General features: G+C 40.0%; 1 protein-coding gene across 2 annotated transcripts in view; it reads right to left on the bottom strand.

The window, feature by feature from the left end:
• Positions 1–233: 233 nt before the first annotated feature.
• Positions 234–18,214, bottom strand: part of AMN (amnion associated transmembrane protein) — a 104,234-nt gene continuing 86,253 nt past the window's right edge. For both annotated transcript variants that reach the window (XM_087726715.1, XM_087726720.1), the window contains 2 exons: positions 9,862–9,982; positions 234–2,665 (listed from right to left, as the gene is read on the bottom strand). In XM_087726715.1, coding sequence (XP_087582841.1) covers positions 2,555–2,665; positions 9,862–9,982 — 232 coding nt within the window. In that variant the 3' untranslated portion in view covers positions 234–2,554. The remainder of the gene's footprint in view (positions 2,666–9,861; positions 9,983–18,214) is intronic.

The raw sequence follows: 18,214 nt of genomic DNA, 5'->3' as shown, positions 1-18,214 counted from the left end.
TTTAAATTGTCTTAGACTATTTAAAAAAAGATTCTATCCAAAATACAAAATACCAGCTGCAGTTATTCACTTAAGAACTGTGGCAAGAAAGGTGGTATAATAGGCTTAGTGACCAAAGTTACAATGGCGTTGAAAAAAGTGACTGATGACCATTTTTCACACTTAGTGACCATTTTCACACTTAGCGACTGTTGCAGCATCCTCATGGTCACATGATCAAAATTTTGATGTTTGGCAACAGTTACAATTTATATTTGTAAATTGTAGTTATGTTGAAATATAAAAAAATATTACAATACTATTTTTGTGTTGTATGAAATTTTTTGTTGCTCCGTATAAAATTTTTAATCAAGCCCTCCTCCCCCCGGGTCAAAGGTGTCCCTCTTTACCAATCTGAAAATCTGGTCACCTTAATTATAACTTAATGTACTGTGCAAACCCAACATTTTTATTTTTCTAGTTCCAGCCAATAAACAGTAAAGAAAGCAAAACCCTCGGAAAGAATAGCCAATCTTATAGAAAATGCAAGAGATCTGTCGCTACCAAATTCAATAAATCTACCTACATAAACACACTTCACAGAAACTTCTATTCAGCTCCTGTTTCTTGCAATAGAATTTAGGAAAACAAATAGAAACAAAATGTGGGTTTGGATACATTTTTTGCTGACTTCCCGTGTTACCTAAAATTGTTTGTTTATGTGTATATGTGTATTTCATAACAAGGATTGGCAGTCTGATTCAAAGTAGTGTTTCATTATATTTCATTTTTTAAAAAACCCACTCCTGCCTTTTATAACCATGTGGCAAAGGTGAAGAATATACATATTTTGGGGCCATCAATGAAATACAAGAAGCCATGGCAAGTTGATGCTCCCCTCCTGCTTAGCAAGACCAGAATCCCTCTTCGTTATTCAGAGATTTTGGAACTCTTTTGACATACATTACAAGTGCTGCCAAAATATGACAGCTACTCTATAGCATTTAAAAGCATTACAGTCTGTCTCCAGGATAATGGCTCACTGGAGATGCTCAGATGGAAATTGAATTTTTTTTCCTAATATGTTTCCTGCCCAAATTAAATGTACTTCCTTTCTCTTTCCAAAGCTTTATTATCATAAACAGGAATGAGGGAAAGGGACACTTTTCTCCAAGCTAAGCAAACCCAGTTCTGTCAATTTTTCCTCCTACGTTCAGGACTAGGCAACCTGGTATACAGATGTTTTCAACTACAATTTCTAGTCCTTTGTCATTGCTTAGGTTGGCTGGAGTTGGTGGGAATGATTACATACCCGCAAGTTTTTTTTCTTCATTATGCTCTTATGTCCTTAACCTGGTTCTTCAGCCATTCCAATGACGCACCCACCAGTACTGTAACTGAGTCTATTCTCTTTGCTGTTAGTCATCCTCTTCTTATCTTTCCTTCCACCTTTCCCAGCATTACAGCCTTCTCCAGAGAGCTACCTTTGGATGAGGTGTCCAAGTCAGATAATTTGCGTTTGGTTATTTATGCTTTGAGGCCAACTCTGAATTAATTCAGTTTCTTTGTCTGCCCATCTTGAGGCATCCTCTCCAAGATGGAGGAAATGAAATGCCAAAAAAATCTAGAAGGACCTAAGTTGCCTACTTCTGACATGGGGCATGGCCAGGGTGGGTTCCAACAGGCACTACTGACGATTCACTCATGTGCAAGGCCCCCCCCCATACGTGCACTTGATGTATGCTTCACACGCTTGCACAGTGCAACAAAAATTGTTCTGTGCATGCACAGAAGTGAAAAACAAGATGGCGGCGCCTATGGCGGCCCCCAGAGAACTGGTTTGGGGGCGTGCCAAACCTGGGTCACTGCCAATTCCAGTGACCTAGGCCAACAAACCACTACAGGTTCGGTCGAAGCAGTCCAAACCGGTAGGAACCCACCACTGGCAATGCCTTCAAGCTCCATTATCCCCTATGCTACCCTCGGTTTAACCATTCCATTTGGTTTAAGAAGATATTTCTATACTATTGTGCTCAGAATGTGATGAGCTTCCTTGAACAGCAAAAGCTCTCCATTTTTTTTTCTTGTGGCCAGCAGACTCTAGCAGCATTAACACCTTAAACCCGGCAAAGGTCTGATTGCTTCACTTGCAGAGGATTCCTTAAATGAGGCAAAGGTCATAAAGTTTGACTGGATTGCAATTTCTCCATGGAAGAACTGGGAATGAGTATACAATGTGTTATAACTCTGTTTAATTATGCCAGGGGTTTCTTGTAGAAATCTGATGAATATTTCTTTAAAACAGCATTCCCCCAATTTTTCAGAGTCATTGGAAAACATTGCTTGAAAAGGGTTGCAATGTCACAGGATATGGAGGACACCAAATTAGGGAATGCAACTATAAATGATTAGAAATAGATTTCCTTATGATGAGCTCCATCCATTCGTTTATTACACACAATTTAGTTCAGGCCACATCACACTGATCTTGATATAATGCACACAACTGCACAAATGAAATCTGTATCTAATAATAATCAGTGATTGAGTCTTTTGACTGCTTGCAATGCATTACTTAAGCATTAAGTTCTATTTCATTATATAAAGTGTTAATGTAATAAAGTCTACTATTTCTGTTTGCCATCTCTTCTTGAGTTTCCCCCACTGAATGTCTATTGGCTAAAACCTAGAAGAAAAAAGAGAAAATCCACATGTTAATGCAATTCCTTTAAAACTAATTTGGGAACCTAAATGCTTTGAACAGAAAAGAGCTCTTGTAAGGTATGATGAATTCAAGCTATCAGTCCAGTATTTATAGTTGACAAAGTAAAGGTAGTCCTTGACTTAGAACAAGCCACTTAATGGCCATTTGAACTTACAAAGGATGCTAAAATGTTACTTATGACCTGGTTTCAAAGTTCTGACATCACAGATGTCTGCAGTTACTACATTTTGGAAGCTCAGCAATCAGCCGGCATTTGTGGCTGCCTGCTGAGCCCCTGGTCATGTGACTGCAATTTACAATTTTTCCAGAAACCAACATTTATTCTGGTTTCTAATAAAAATCACCCCATAGTGAACAGATGGTTCACTTAATAACCACCACTTAACAAATATTGCATTCGCTTAACCTTCCCTTAATCATCACTGTGTTCCTTAATGACTACTGTGGAAAATGTCATAAAATCAGGTCTGGTCATATCAATTATGACCATTATTACTTACAGATGAGTGCCAGACTCAGTTATGGTCATAATTCAAGGACTACCTGTAACACTTAGGTTGTTCATTTGCTGTGCACATAATGTCATTTCTGCATTCAGAAAACTTGAACTTTATATTTAAACACATTTTATAAATGTATAATATAGAGGCAAAGTTGCTTGGGTGACATAAAATCTTTATTTTTACAGAAGTATACTCTAGGTAATAAACAGCCAAATAATACTTTTAAAGGTGTTTTTTTGTTTGATTTATAGGTTTGAACAAGATTAGGATTACAATGGAGTGATGATTAAATTTCCCCCCACCCCCACCCTATGTACTCAATTCTCATTTATTAGCTAATTGTAAGGGACTACTACTTAGGCCATCAAATCTAACCACCTAGTCAGTGGAGGAATCCAGTTGTAAGAATTCTAATAAGATGATTGTTTTGCCTTGTTCAAACACATTAGTGACATGGAACCTACCACTATATGGACAATTTGTTCCATTGACAGATTTCTTTGATATCAATCAAAATCTACCTTCCTATAATATCAACCCGTTATTTAATATCCTGCACTCTGAGAGTAATTCTTCACCTACTTCTATGTCACATTTTTTTCAGGTATTTGAAGAGTTCTAGCACATCAACCCCATCTTTTAAAGCCTAACAATGTCCTTGAATCTTTGCAGACAGCTTAATTTATAGTTTCGTGATCTCTCTTCTTTGCACTTGTGTCAGTTTGTCTGAATTCTTAAGATGTACTGCCCAGAATTAAGTGGAATTATTATTTATTGTGATATTGATGCTACTTAGCCTTTTCCCAGCTACATCACGCTACTGACTCACATTTAAATTATATTTCCATTTTCCACGGTATTAACTAACCTGCCCAATCTTGTGTCATTTGCAAATTTGTAAAGTGTTCACTCCACATAAAGGGCATTAATATATAACATGTAGAGCTCAGAACCAAATTTTGTGGCAGTCCATTAAAGATCTCCTTTCTAGTTTAATGTTGATAAATATTCTTTGAGCAGTTTTGACCCAAATACATGTTTATATAATTATTATGCCATCCACCCCACACTTAACTAACATGCTAATTGGAATGTCATGGTTGTCCTTTGTCAAATGCTTTGTTGAAATCAAGATATATTATGCTCACAGCATTTCACAATCTACCAAGGAAGTTACCTGATCAAAGCATGAGATAAGATCAGTTCCGGAAGACTTGTTTTGGAGAAATACATACAATAACCTGACATCTAGTATTTAGCACCTTGTTTCAAGTTGCTTACAACTCAATCTTTATATATTGTAGAACTGACAAACTGGATAATGGATCCTTATTTTTTTCTTTTTATGAAGAGTCAACCTTCATCATTTTCCAGGATTTCTCTCAAATAATATATAAAGGTTTGGTAAATCACTTGCATGATTTTTCAGTACCTTAGTATGCAGTTTATCTGACACTGAAGATTTAAACTTATTCAAAGTAACATATTCATTGAACATGATTTTTTTCTATCTTAAGTTTTTCTATCAAACTTAATTTTCCATCTTGCCATTTCATCCTCCTCTTCAGAATTGCTTGTTGGAACACACATCATTTTTTTCAGAAAAGACTAAGTCAAAAGGTGAATTGAGTAGTTCTATTTTTTTATTGTTCATTAATGTTTTGCAACTTCATGGCATTTTGACCTGGCTTTTATTTCAAACACATCTGAAGAAGTCCCTTTTTGTTTTTTCTTCGCATTCTTGTCCAAACTAAACTTATAGCTTGGGACACAGGAAGAGGGACCACACCAGTGCTAGTAGCAAGTGGGGGTTTGCTCTCTGAAGGCTTGGAAAGCAAAGATGACAGCTACTGCATGTGCAGTGATCGCACCAAGCCAGCGTGAAAATTTGAACCGCATTTCCCGCCTTGCGCAGGCTGTGGAAGAAACCACCTCAGAACACATTGCCGTTTCCGCGATGCCATCTGTCAACGCTGCGAACTCAAAGGGCACATCACAAGGTCTGCAGAAGGATCGCCCTGCTACAACCTGGAAGTCCAGAAGCATACCTAACCGCTAGCAGAGGCCCAACCAAGGGGCATGGCAGCTACGACCACAGCGAACAGAAGGCGACACCATAGTCACCTACCACATCTCCATAGGCCAAGTCTGCACGAAATGGCCAAAAAAGCTGAAAGTCACAGTCCTCATTGAGGACTCTCCATGCAATATGGAGATTGACACGGAGTCATACTTGACCATAATGTCTTGGGCAGCACTCAAAGAGGCTATCCCTAGCCTTAAAAAGCATCAGCTGTGGGTTCCAGACATCCGCCTTTGCGACTACCAGGGGAACCAAGTCCCCATCGTGGGCCAGGGCACCTTCTGGGTGAGGTTCAAGAGCTTCTGCAGCCAGCTACCGGTGACGGTAGTCAATGGAGACCTGCAGAGCCTCCTGGGGCTTGACTGGTTCGAAGCCCTGGTCCTAGAAGTGACCAGAATCAACTCCATATGAGACGAAAGCACTGAGGAATTCCTTAAGGAGTTCGAGGATGTCTTCAGCATCAGTCTAGCTAAGTATGAGGGGACTCCAATATCTTTTAACTTGGACCCCAATGTAGCCCTCATCAGGCTAAAACCCAGGAGAGTACCTTTCGCTCTCTGCCCTAAAATTGATTTGGAACTAGACAAATTGATTGGCCAGGGAATCCTAGAGCTGGTAGATCATGCATGCTGGGAGACCCCTATAGTGACACCTGTCAACCCTGACGGGTCTGTCCACATCTGCACAGACAAGTACAAAGCTTTGCAGCAAAGTGCTTATCCTGTACCCATTGTACAGCATTTACTGCACTCATTAGGCCCCGGAAAAGTTTTTGCAAAATTAGATATGGTGCAGGCATACCAGCAGTTGCCTATAGATGGCACCACGGCAGAGGCTCAAACCATTGTGATGCACAGCGGTGCATTCAAATGCACCCGCCTCCAATTCGGAGTTAGTATTGCCCCTGGACTGTTCCAAAGTGTCATGGAACGGCTTTTGCACGGGATTCCAGGAGTTGTCCCCTATTTTGATGACATATTGGTATTGGCTGCAAATAATGCACCATTATTTAAAAGATTGGGAACTGTTCTGGCCAGAATCAGAGACAAAAGCCTCCACCTCAAAAAGGAAAAATGCCAAATTAACGTGCCAAGGATTGAATTCCTAGGGTACCTCATCGACAGCTCTGGGATTCACCCGACCAACAAAAAAATTAAGGCAATCCAGGATGCCCCTACACCTTGCAATCAGACCGAACTGCAGGCGTTCCTCAGGCTCCTTAACTTCTTTAGTGTCTTTCTCAAGCAGAAAGCCACGTTTGCTGAGCCTTTGCATCGGCTTCTCAGCAAACGCGGCAAGTGGTCCTGGGGCAGAGCTGAAGGCAGCCGCATTTGCCGTGGTGAAGAAACTGCTGTCAGTGGACACATTTTTGGTCCAATGTATCCAGACCCTGCCACTTGTCCTAATGTGCGACGCTTTCCTGTTTGGCGTCAGAGCCGTCCTCAGCCACTGCATGCCCAATGGAACCGAGGCACCCATTGCCTACTACTCACGAACATTGTCTGCTGCCGAGCGGAACTACAGCCAACTGGACCGTGAGGCTCCTGCTGCAGTCGCCGGTGTGAAACGGTTCCATGAGTACATCTACGGCTGTGACTTTGAACTTATCACGGACCATAAACCATTGCTGGGATTGCTGGCTGGGGACCGGCCTACCACTGCTTCTTTGTTGCCGCGAATGACCAGATGGACAATCTTCCTCACGGCCTACAGTTATCACCTTGTCCATCAACCTGGCTCTATCTTGGGGCATGCCGACGCCTTGAGTCGATGCCCACTGCCTGAACTGCTTGCAGACCCTACCCCCGAGACCTGCAAAAGAAGCCCTATCCAGGATGGGCCCGGGAGATTGGCAAAGACGGGTTGATCAATTCCTCCTCATACAGCACATCACGCCAAGGTCTGCCACTGGTAGAAGCCCTTGCAAGCTTCTAATGGGTCACCGGCTAAGTTCCCACTTAGACCGACTACACCCAAACTACTCTGCGGCGTTGCCCCCAGATTTGACCGGCAAAATAGGAAACTTTAGCGTAAGGGATCAGGTTTACACCCACAACGACACTGGGGCAACTCTTTGGATTCCTGCCACAGTAATAGGCATCACCGGGCCTTGCTCTTACCCATTAGAGCTCGAGGACAGTTGAACTTGGAGATGGCACATTGACCAATTCCGTGGCCGCATCTCCAACTCCAGTCTTAGGCAACCAGAGGTAACTTCTGCATGAGTTAGCCAAAGCCCTACCCAAAAGGAGCAAGAATTCACTCCTTCCACAGATAACTCAATCCCGAAGGTACCGGGGTACTTATCTGTAATGGTTGCAGGCCTGCAGCGATTTCTGAGCGAACCGGCTCCAGAAACTCCAGCTGCGGCCTGTGAGAAGTTCCAGGAGCTTCCACCAGGCAAAGCCGCGGAGACAACAGGTCCATCTGATCTGACTGAAGAACACCCACCAACTGAACTGCGCAGGTCTGGGCGAGCACCAGAAAGTCTGCCTACCTGCGTGACTACGTTACAAGTCGGTTGAGCCCATCTAAGAGGGGAGGGGTGTTAGATACCAGAATCTTTGGTAATGGTTTTTATAGATTTTTATAGATTTTATTAATATTTGTAGGCCGCCCTTTTCCCTGAGGGGACTCAGGGCGGCTCACATAGAATCAGGGAGGGGGAATACAGACGTTAACATAGAGACATATAATAAAATAGTAAACAACATACATTCATCATTCGGGAGGGGCAACTATCCTTGTCCCCAGGCCTGACGGGCTAGCCAGTTCTTAAGGGCTGTGCGGAAGGCCTGGACGGTGGAGAGGGTACGAATCTCCACGGGGAGCTCGTTCCAAAGGGTCGGGGCTACTACTGAGAAGGCCCTCCTCCTTGTAGTTGCCAGCCGACACTGGCTGGCCGATGGGATACGGAGGAGGCCTAATCTATGTGATCTTATTGGTCGCAGGGATGTAATTGGCAGAAGGCGGTCTCTCAAGTATCCAGATCCACTACCATGCAGGGCTTTATGGGTGACTAATAGCACCTTGAAGCGCATCCGGAGATCGACAGGTAGCCAGCGCAGCTCGCGGAGGATAGGTGTTATGCGGGTGAACCGAGGTGCACCCACAATCACTCGCGCGGCCGCGTTCTGTACTAGCTGAAGTCGCCGGATGCTCTTCAAGGGCAGCCCCATGTAGAGCACATTGCAGTATTCCAGCCTAGAGGTCACAAGGGCCCGGGTGACTGTTGTGAGAGCCTCCCGATTCAGGTAGGGTCGCAACTGGCGCACCAGGCGAACCTGGGCGAATGCCCCCCTGGTCACAGCCGTTAAGTGGTGGTCAAACGATAGCTGTGGGTCCAGGAGGACTCCCAAGTTGCGAACCCTCTCTGAGGGGTATAGAATTTGACCCCCCAGCCTGAGTGATGGAATATTGATCGAATCTTTGGGAGGGAAGCACAAGAGCCACTCGGTCTTTTCTGGGTTGAGCACAAGCTTGTTAACCCTCATCCAGTCCATAACGGCTTCAAGGCCTCGGTTCATCACGTCTGCCGCTTCATTGAGTTGGCACGGGGCGGACAGATACAGTTGAGTATCGTCCTCATATTGATGGTATCTGATCCCGTGCCTGCGGATGATTACACCAAGGTCCTCTGTTCCGGAGGGAACAGAGATTCAATCTGATTGGTCGAAGGGTCTGACAGCTCCCTATAAAAGGGTTGCTGTCAGACTGAACCTTCACTGGATTGTACATAGTTGACTTGTGCTAATAAAGAGCTGTTTGTTACTCTGAAGCCTGAGTGTGCCTTCATTCACCTGATCTAAGAGGACTCATTTATATAGAATGTACAGTAGGTTAAAAATAGCTCTATAATTGTACCAGAAATGTATATGTCTTGGCCAATATTTGTATTTGTCAAGTATGTAGAACTGTAACTGTTTATCATTATAATGAAATATCATTTTTGTTGTAGTTTCCACTTTTGTTATAGTACTTTTTATGTGTTTTAATAATAATGTATGTTTGTATCAATATTATTTTTGTATTCTGCCCTTTTTTCTTTCCTTTTTTATTAATTAAATAGCAACAATAATGATTAACTTCAGAGGCTTTTTGCCTTAAAGGATAATTTAAAAATATTTTAAAATTGCAGTTCTGGGAGTGAGTTGGGTCCAGGAACAACTAGGTAATTTTGACACCCTATTCCAAGAAGAGATTTCATATTAGATGCCCTTATCCCATTCCTACAGATATACCTTTGAGGGTTTTGTTACTTTGAAATGCGACGTTTATCAAGGTATATCAAGGATTGGTGTAGATGGATTGGGAATGTATTCCAGCCTTTGCACTTGTATACTGCATATGGTTTTTCTCCCACTGATTTCAATGCAAGACAGAAACTGTCAGAGTAAAATAAAATTGGAAAAAATGTTGATCACCCACATTTAGCTTTGTCAGTGCAAATATAACAGGATAATGCAGGTGGAGTGGGGTGTTTTTCATTTTTTAGCTCTGGAAGTCCCTGTCGCATTGTTGGAGGTGCATTGTTCATACATACATAAATATTTAGAAAATTGAGCCCTTACACTTGGGTTACATGGTGTGTCAAAGATGGGATTATCAAACCCTTCTACAATTGTTCCACCAAAATCTTCTTGATCCCTTTTTCGTTTCCACAAAGAGGAAGGATTCAGAGAGGAAAGAAATCTGTGAAAATAGAAATGACAGAACATTAACAAAGACAATTCTATTCGATTTCTGAAGAACCGTCACTGAAGTCCACTGAATTTAGTAAGTTATCAGAACTTAAAATCTGTGAAAACTGGCCAAAAAGAGAAGCCACACTAATATCAGCAGTCTTTGTAGCAGATGTGTGAGCTAACATAATAATATACAAGAAAAGTAAAATAAACTCCCAAATATACTTTGGTAATTTCAGGACATTTATGCTGCACAAGAATTGATGTCAATGTGATCTAAATTTACTTCAGAGCTGCAGTTTAGGCTGGATTAATAAGAACATATATTTGACAATTAAAAGATACTGAGTGATTTCTCAAACACACCCATTTAGGGGAAAGGAAAAGACTAGTAATAGGTTCCCAAGACCCAGTGAAATTGACGTCCGAGAGACATAGCTGATTTGATAGTATATGATCTTCCTTATGACCTAACTTTTTGCAAAATAGCCTCTCTTTGATTTGACTGCTTCATCCCCTGGGCAATGGCAAGTTTTGGGTAGCTGCCATGAAATAACGTCAGCTAACGGGACCCTGTAGGGTGTGTCTTTTTTTGCCACACACAGCACGTCTTTTGGAACAGATCAAGTTGGCTTTCAAAACCTGTTTTTTTCTCCAGTCACTTGGCTAGGCTCTTGGAGGAGCCCATCTGGGAAACGATTTTGGAATGAGAACATGCTGTGATATGGCCTTGGTTGTGTTGAATGGCAGTGTGTTTCTATGATGTTTGTGCTGTTTGGTTATTTTGTTTTGTGTTTTTAATTCTAAGTTAGCCATTCAATTTCCCTCGAGTGGCCATATATACATTGCCTAAACTAACAAACAAATTTATTTAGCCTGCCATCTCCAATGCTGTGGAATATGCAGGCCTATCAGTATCAATTTCTAGATAAGTTTTGGAACTAGAACTGAATGATAGTTCCATATCGTTCTTTACTCAAGACTGTCCTAATTGGGCTGTCTCTGGGGTAACATATATAATGGCTGTCTATAAAGCAGCCAATGGAAACATTGCAGGTTTGTTTATTTGTTTATTTTTGCATTTAGACATATACTTTTTGCAATAAATCATACAGGTAGAGAAACAGAAGAAGTGACAAAGCTTGGAGCAAGATTAAGCAGAGCATATTTTCAACCTTGATGCACAGAGCAATTTAATACCTCAGAAGGAACTCATGTACAGTATCTACCTTTTACCCATCACTAATGCTTCTATTATATCCTTGCACCCTTACCCAGAAGAGAATACATAGATGCTTTGTCCTCAGAAGATTCCATATTTCCTATCCAGAATACATGCATATATAAATCCTATCTATCATTCTTGGATGACAGAGTTAATCATTCATCTAATCACAAATTATCAGCCCTGATCTCAGCAGTCAATTGGGTGTTTCTTATTAAATAACCAGGATCATAAAGCAAGAAAGTGAGAAGACAATATAGATATAATACATGTAACTCCTAGTGTGAATAAGCCTTTTTAAAATCTCAGGTATTTAAATATTGCTTTTTTGTTTACTTTGGTCTGTGACTAAATTATTTCCTCCTCCGTCTCCTCCTCATCTTCACCATCACCTTCAAATATGTCAGTCATTAAACACCTGAGCAAATGAAGATTCACAAGGGCCACACAAAATAGTCCACCAGTGTGGCAGTGTAATTAAGGAGGTTGTCTCTTTGATTGTTAACCTCCTCACCTCAGGAAGGGAGGGAGAGAGCCTGGGTAGAAATCCTCAGAAAATCATGTTTGATGGTGATATAAGAAGCTGAACTCCTTTTATTCCCTACAGCTCCATAAGATCGCTGTTATTCCTTTTAAGATGACCTCAGTCACCCTGCAAGGTGCATAATAAATTTGATCCCATCTTTAAACTCTCATTATAGGTTTGTGTCGCTGTTCAGGAAGCTGCTCCTGGCTGTCTCTGCATTCAGAAAAGGAGCTTTCTCTGCATATTCCAAATCCTCTTGTGATGGATTAGCACAGCCCTCATATTTATAACAGGCACTGCATGAAACAGATGTAATCAAAATCATCTGTTTATAATGGTTCCATTTCAAATGGGATTCTGAAATTTAGCTCTCAGAAGAGCTGCTCTCTTGAAATTCCTATACATATATCTACTCCCCATGTCTTGCTGGGCTATTCTTAATATATGAAGGAAGAAGCAAGTGACTTTTTGACATGTCCTTTTGGTAGCAGAGGGAGCTACAAATCATGCCCATGCATATTTGCAGAATTTAATTTTTTTTGTTCTGAGCTGTGGAAAGTATTCCAAGGAGGCTCATCTCCAGAGTCGTAATATTGCTTATGGGCATTCAGATTATTTGCTCAAAGATTTCCTCTTTAGGAAGGCATTTTTCCCCAGGAGCAGTTTGACTTGAAGATGTTATCTGTTTTCTCTGCCCGCTCTTGTTAGTTATTCTTTTCAGTGTTTTAGTGGCCTTTGTTTTTAGACGATCGCTAAAATCATTTGGACCAAGTTATTTTAATTTTGTACTAATATAAATACTGTTGGCCATCTTGAGCACTGCATATGCATTAGACGGGCAGGAGACAAATTTTCATATTATTAAGCAAAACACCACACTGGCTTTTTTAAAAATATGTATCTGTTATTATACTGAACCATATTTTCGTGCAGTTTGGTCTTGGCAATCTCGGGGTTTTTTTAAAAAGCACCATGATCGCCCCCCCCCCATTTCCACCCTTCATGGAGGCTATTGTTGTTTTTCTCAGTGTGGCTGCCAATTGGGGGATGGGGATAAAAAGGAACATCTCTGTTGCCTAGGCAACCAGACCAATGCTCCCTTGGATCTCCAAATGTGTACCCCCATGAAAATAATGGTGTGCCAAGCCATGGAATTTCAGTGCAGATGTTATTACTTCTCACATTATACCTAGAAATTAGATGTGCTAGCTCTTATTCCGTGACTAGTTATATTGTGGATTTTTCTTATAGGCTTCTATTTTGTCCTGGAATGAGCTAGGAAGCCAGACATTTAGTAGACTGCTGGGAAGAAGAATCTTGTTCCCAAAGGATGGCAGGGTGTCAGAGCTTACAGTATTTATACATGGAACATTGCTCCTGATTAACATTGAGAAGATGTGTTTTTTTCCCTCCACTGGTTGAGTCCAGTATTTCTCAACCTTGGCAGCTTCACATATGTGGACCAACACCCAGAATTCCTCAACTTGCATTCCAGCTGGGGAATTCTGGGAGTTGACATTCACAGATTTAAAGCTGCCAAGATTGAGAAACACTGAGTTACACTGAACCAAAGTGCTCCCAAAGAATAAATGTCGTATCCGGTGCCTTTAAGATGTATGATCCTAAGCTTAGCTGGAGAAAAAAATCATTTGGTCCTAAAGCTTTCCTCTTTCTGAAAGGGAAGAATTGGACAAAACCTTGACGGATGGGTCTGGCAATTCCATCCATTTCAGTTCTCCTTGTACCAGCAAGGAAAGATATTTTTATTCAGACAGGCCCTTTGGCATATGAGCTGCTTTGACTGCTGAGCCAGCTGAGTATGAAGGTTTTTTTTTCCTTTTGATCTCACTTTTCTTGTTACTAACAGCTGCTGGGAGCTCTATTTTGGGGAGGGAAAGGTTCTGTTTATAAAAAATTAATGTACTGAATTTATAAATTATAATTTTTTGCTTTAAAATCAAACAAAAGCCAACCAAGTAAATAGAAATGTCATTTTATATAGGAGCACTACATGATGCTTATAGTATATCGTCTATATGTCTTCTATATTAATACTGTAATTATGCCATTTAAGCTCATGTTGTCTAAAGGGGCTCCTTGAGGCTTTCCTTCCTTCCAGTACATCAGTTTATTCCGTTCTCCTGAGCCTTTTACCTCCAGATGTTCTGGTATTGTTTGTCTCTAGCCAGGATGTCTTTTGATTAGGAACTGTAAAAGCTAAGGCCCCAGCTTGTCTGGAAGTCACCTAGTTAGAGAAGACTGAAAATTGGTCCCTTCCCATTATCATCTCAAAGCCTTTCTTTGTGCTGTTTTAAATCCCATAATGACTTCAAACCTATTTTTTCTATTTCTTTAACGCTGCCTATGTTACAAGTCAATTCCAAGGTTTCAGTTTAACCTGACAGACCTCTAAAGCAACTCTTTTTTTAAATTGAAGAGTTTTAATAAATTTTACAAATATTTCCCCTTCCCTCCCTCCACCCCAACCCTGCCAACCCCACAACCCTCCCTCCCCACAACCTCCCAGAGCAAAAGACAGGGTATAAACATTTAACAATCATACACTAACATAAACTAACTAACTATAGCATGCTACCTCCCTCTTGTACTTTAACTCCCCTTTTATTAAGCTAACTTTAAATAAATTGTAACATTCCTTGTTCATTCATAAGCTAATTGAAATTTCTTAGTCCGATATTTATTTTGAATGTAGTCAATCCATCTTCTCCATTCCAGCTTGTATTTCTCACCTGAATAGTCCTTCAAATATGCTGAGATTTTGGCCATCTCTGCTAAGTTTGCTACTTTAACGTCCATTCTTGAATAGTAGGCAATTCTTCCTTCTTCCAGTACTGCGCCACCAACAATCTTGTAAAGTAACTCTTGATAAATGTCTAATTTTTTTTCTTGGTTTGGAATTCTCCATTTATTTTCTTGAGCTTTCTTCCAAAAAATTTCCAAAAGTCCAAAAAATTTCTTCTAAAAGATGTAATATTGTATTTTTGCATCAATATTAAGCCAAATATTTTTTAAAAATGGCTTAACTGAGATTTCCAGTACATCTTTCCTGGGATCCCACATGATTCCACTGAAGTTTAGTTTCCAGAATTCCTCCAATCAGTGTACACTTGTAACAGCGATCTTCCTTTTGTGCTACTCGCCCAAGGAACCCATTCTTAGATTATTCTTCATAATTTTTATCCTAGGATGAGAGTGACATCAGCCAAAAAACATTTCTGTTGTTGAACTAATTAGCTGTCTTTCAGTGACTCATGGCATGACCACATTCAAGAGCAGGTTGACCAAACCTAGTATCATAAAAGCTCTTTAAAGCCAAATCCCTGTCTCAAATGTTCTAAAACTCTCAGTTCAGATTCCTAAGATGCTATTCTGATTACCTTACTGCATTTCAGATTCAGCACTCCATTTAGTAATTTGGATGATCCTGATGGAATCTTTCAGCTAGAATGTCTGTAGCTAAATACTGGAAAGATAAAATTATGACATGGAGCACTGGTACCAGAATGTTTGGCATATTGCTATAGCTGAGAAATTGACCTACATTCCTCAACTGTGCTTTTTAGTCAACCTACAGTTAAAGCCTTTGCAAGTATATGGTCTGGTTTTATATCTTATGCTATCCATGGGGAAGTAGAACGTGGTGGCTCAGTGACTAGGACGCTGAGCTTGTTGATCAGAAAGGTTGGCAGTTTGGCAGTTTGAATCCCTAGTGCTGTGTAATGGAGTGAGCTCCTATTACTTGTCCCAGCTTCTGCCAACCTAGCAGTTCGAAAGCATGAAAAAATGCAAGTAGAAAAATAGGAACCATCTTTGGTGGGAAGATAACAGCGTTCTGTGCACCTTCAGCATTTAGTCATGCTGGCCACATGACCACGGAGACGTCTTTGGACAGTGCTGGCTCTTCGACTTTGAAACGGAGATGAGCACTGCACCCTAGAGTTGGGAACAACTAGCACATATGTGCTATGGGAACCTTTACCTTTTTATCCATGGCAACTATAATTGTTTTATGTCAGATTAATATGGGAGGAATATTAAAGAATTATTAATATGTGGAGAAGGAGCTGACATCACGATGATACAGATGTGCTATCTCGGAGCTCCGAGATCACAGCCGATACTTTTACCGCTGGGTGTCCATCTGGACCTAAACTGTCCCGAAGATACAGTTGCAGGGAAGAGTACGTCTTGCTGATCTCAGGGAATCGCAAAGTCCCTGATTGATCCAAGAGAATCTCTTCTAGCCGGTGATAGAAGCACAACCCCAAGCTGCTGAAGTCAGGACAGCTCCACAACCGGAGGAAAGCGGAAAGAGAAAGTGTGTCCATCTGGTGAGAAAATTTTATTTTTACAAAAGAGACTGCCCAAAAAAGATTAAAACCAAATTAAACTTGTAAAGAAAAGAAAAGAAAATAAGCGGCGAATTTAAGCTATTTTGGACAGTGTGTTATCCTTTTTTTTTAATTGTCTTCTATGGATGGAAGTTTTGCAAACACTTCCTACTTTTTAAAGTGAAAGTATTGGCTTTTCTTCTACTACTTTTTTTTAACCTATGGATTAAATCTTTTTTTATTTTCACAATACTGGCTTGCATGGGTTTTTTTTTCTTTTGTTCCATTTAAGAGCCTTGTTTCTTTTAAGCTTGGAATATAAAGAGGATATAAATGGAATATAAAGAGAGCAGTATCATCAGAGGGAAAAGAATTTACACTGCCACTTGGAGGCTGGAGGCTGAGTTCTGGAAATATTTTTCTCTCCCTTTTCTTTGATCATTTTGACCCAGCACTTCAAAGGTTTTAGCTTGCAAAGAGATAAGATGGGTTGTTTATGCAGGTGCCCTTTGGATGTCTCTTTGGCAGTGAGAGAGAAGTGAAAAACAGCTTTGTTTTTTAACTAGAGTGGCAGTGTTTATAAATTGGACCATGACACAATACCAAGAAGAAACCATAACATTACAACAGATTATGTTTGAAATTCAAAAATTATTAGAAACATCAGAGAGAATTGAGAAGAAATTAGAAAATATAGATGGTAATATAGCAAAATTAGATGAAATTGAAGATAGCCAGCTAATGGAAAAAGTGGAGGTTAGAGTCTCAAAAACCCAAGGGAAAAATGAACAAAGAGGCAAGATAACTGTGGATATTGACAGTGATCTGAGCGTGGTTGGAAATGGAAAGAATGGAACATGGAAAGGGAAGAGAGATGGAAAGGAGCTCTACTCCAGATTTCAAGGTATAGAAGGAAAAAAAGAGAAGAATTGATGGATTGAAGGAGAGGAACTTTGACAAAAGCACTACTGATAACCAAAGATAAGCTGATTAAAGAAGCTGATGGAGGGTTTCCGAGAATTCATAAGACATGCAACAAGGTGCAAAGAGAAGTCCACACAAAGTTGATTAAGGAAATAACCAGAAGATTAATCCCACATAAGGCAAAAGAAATAAGACTGTATTACTACTGGAAAGACACAGGTTGAGATATGAAAACTATTAACAAAATACTAGCTAAACAGTTAAAATTAGAGCATTATGTTAAAAATGAAGTGATAATGGATATAGCTAGATAGATAATTGATAATGATATAATGTATACATATGTATTGGTTTGACAAGAGAAAATTTGGTATAAATTTTTAAATCATGACCATGAAAGGAAGTTTAAAAATTTTGTTATGTATGAAAGACTATAATATTGAAATTGGATTGATCACGGACATAATTAGATAAATAATTGACAATGATATAATGTATACATATATATTGGTTCGACAAGAGGAAATTTGGTATACATTTTAAATGGTGATCATGAAAAGAAGTTTGAAACTTAGTTATGTATGAAAGCCTATAATATTGAAATTGGATATAAATTGTAAACAGTGATTAAGAAAGGAGGTTTAGAAACTTTGTTTTCAAACATAATTAATTTTTATTTAGAATGTTTCGCAAAGATAGAATGTTGTTGGATGATATTGAAAATAGACAATGGAATGCCATTATATGGTTTTGCTTTGAATTTTGGAATATTTGTTATAAAGGGATGTTAAAACAACTATAGTCATATGAAGGATGAGGTATGATGATAGTAATATATATAAATATATTTGATATAAAATATAATTTGATATGGATTTTAGGTAATGACTGTGGAAGGGATGCACAAAAGTTCTTTGTAACCAATTGACACACTTTTTATAATTTGTAATGGAATATGTTTTTATGGTGTTTGCTGTGTCTTATTTGTTTGTGTTTATTCAAAAATAAACAAAAATAAAAAAGGAATTATTAATATGTGATTTTATGGCTTGCTTTTCTTGTCTTTCTTTTTAACCAGTGGCACTATTCAGCTGGTTTATCTGGTTTGGGCGAACCGGTAGCGGGGGTGGTGGGAGGCTCCGCCCACCTGCCTGCACTTCATCACATCCCATTTTTGACGTTCTGCGCATGCAAGCGTGCTCACATTTGCGG

The sequence above is a fragment of the Thamnophis sirtalis genome, unplaced genomic scaffold (assembly GCF_051295495.1).
Source record: "Thamnophis sirtalis isolate CommonGarterSnake01/CBP01778 unplaced genomic scaffold, rThaSir2_p1.2 scaffold_1, whole genome shotgun sequence".
NCBI lineage: Eukaryota > Metazoa > Chordata > Lepidosauria > Squamata > Natricidae > Thamnophis > Thamnophis sirtalis.
This window is presented reverse-complemented; position numbering and strand designations above follow the sequence as displayed.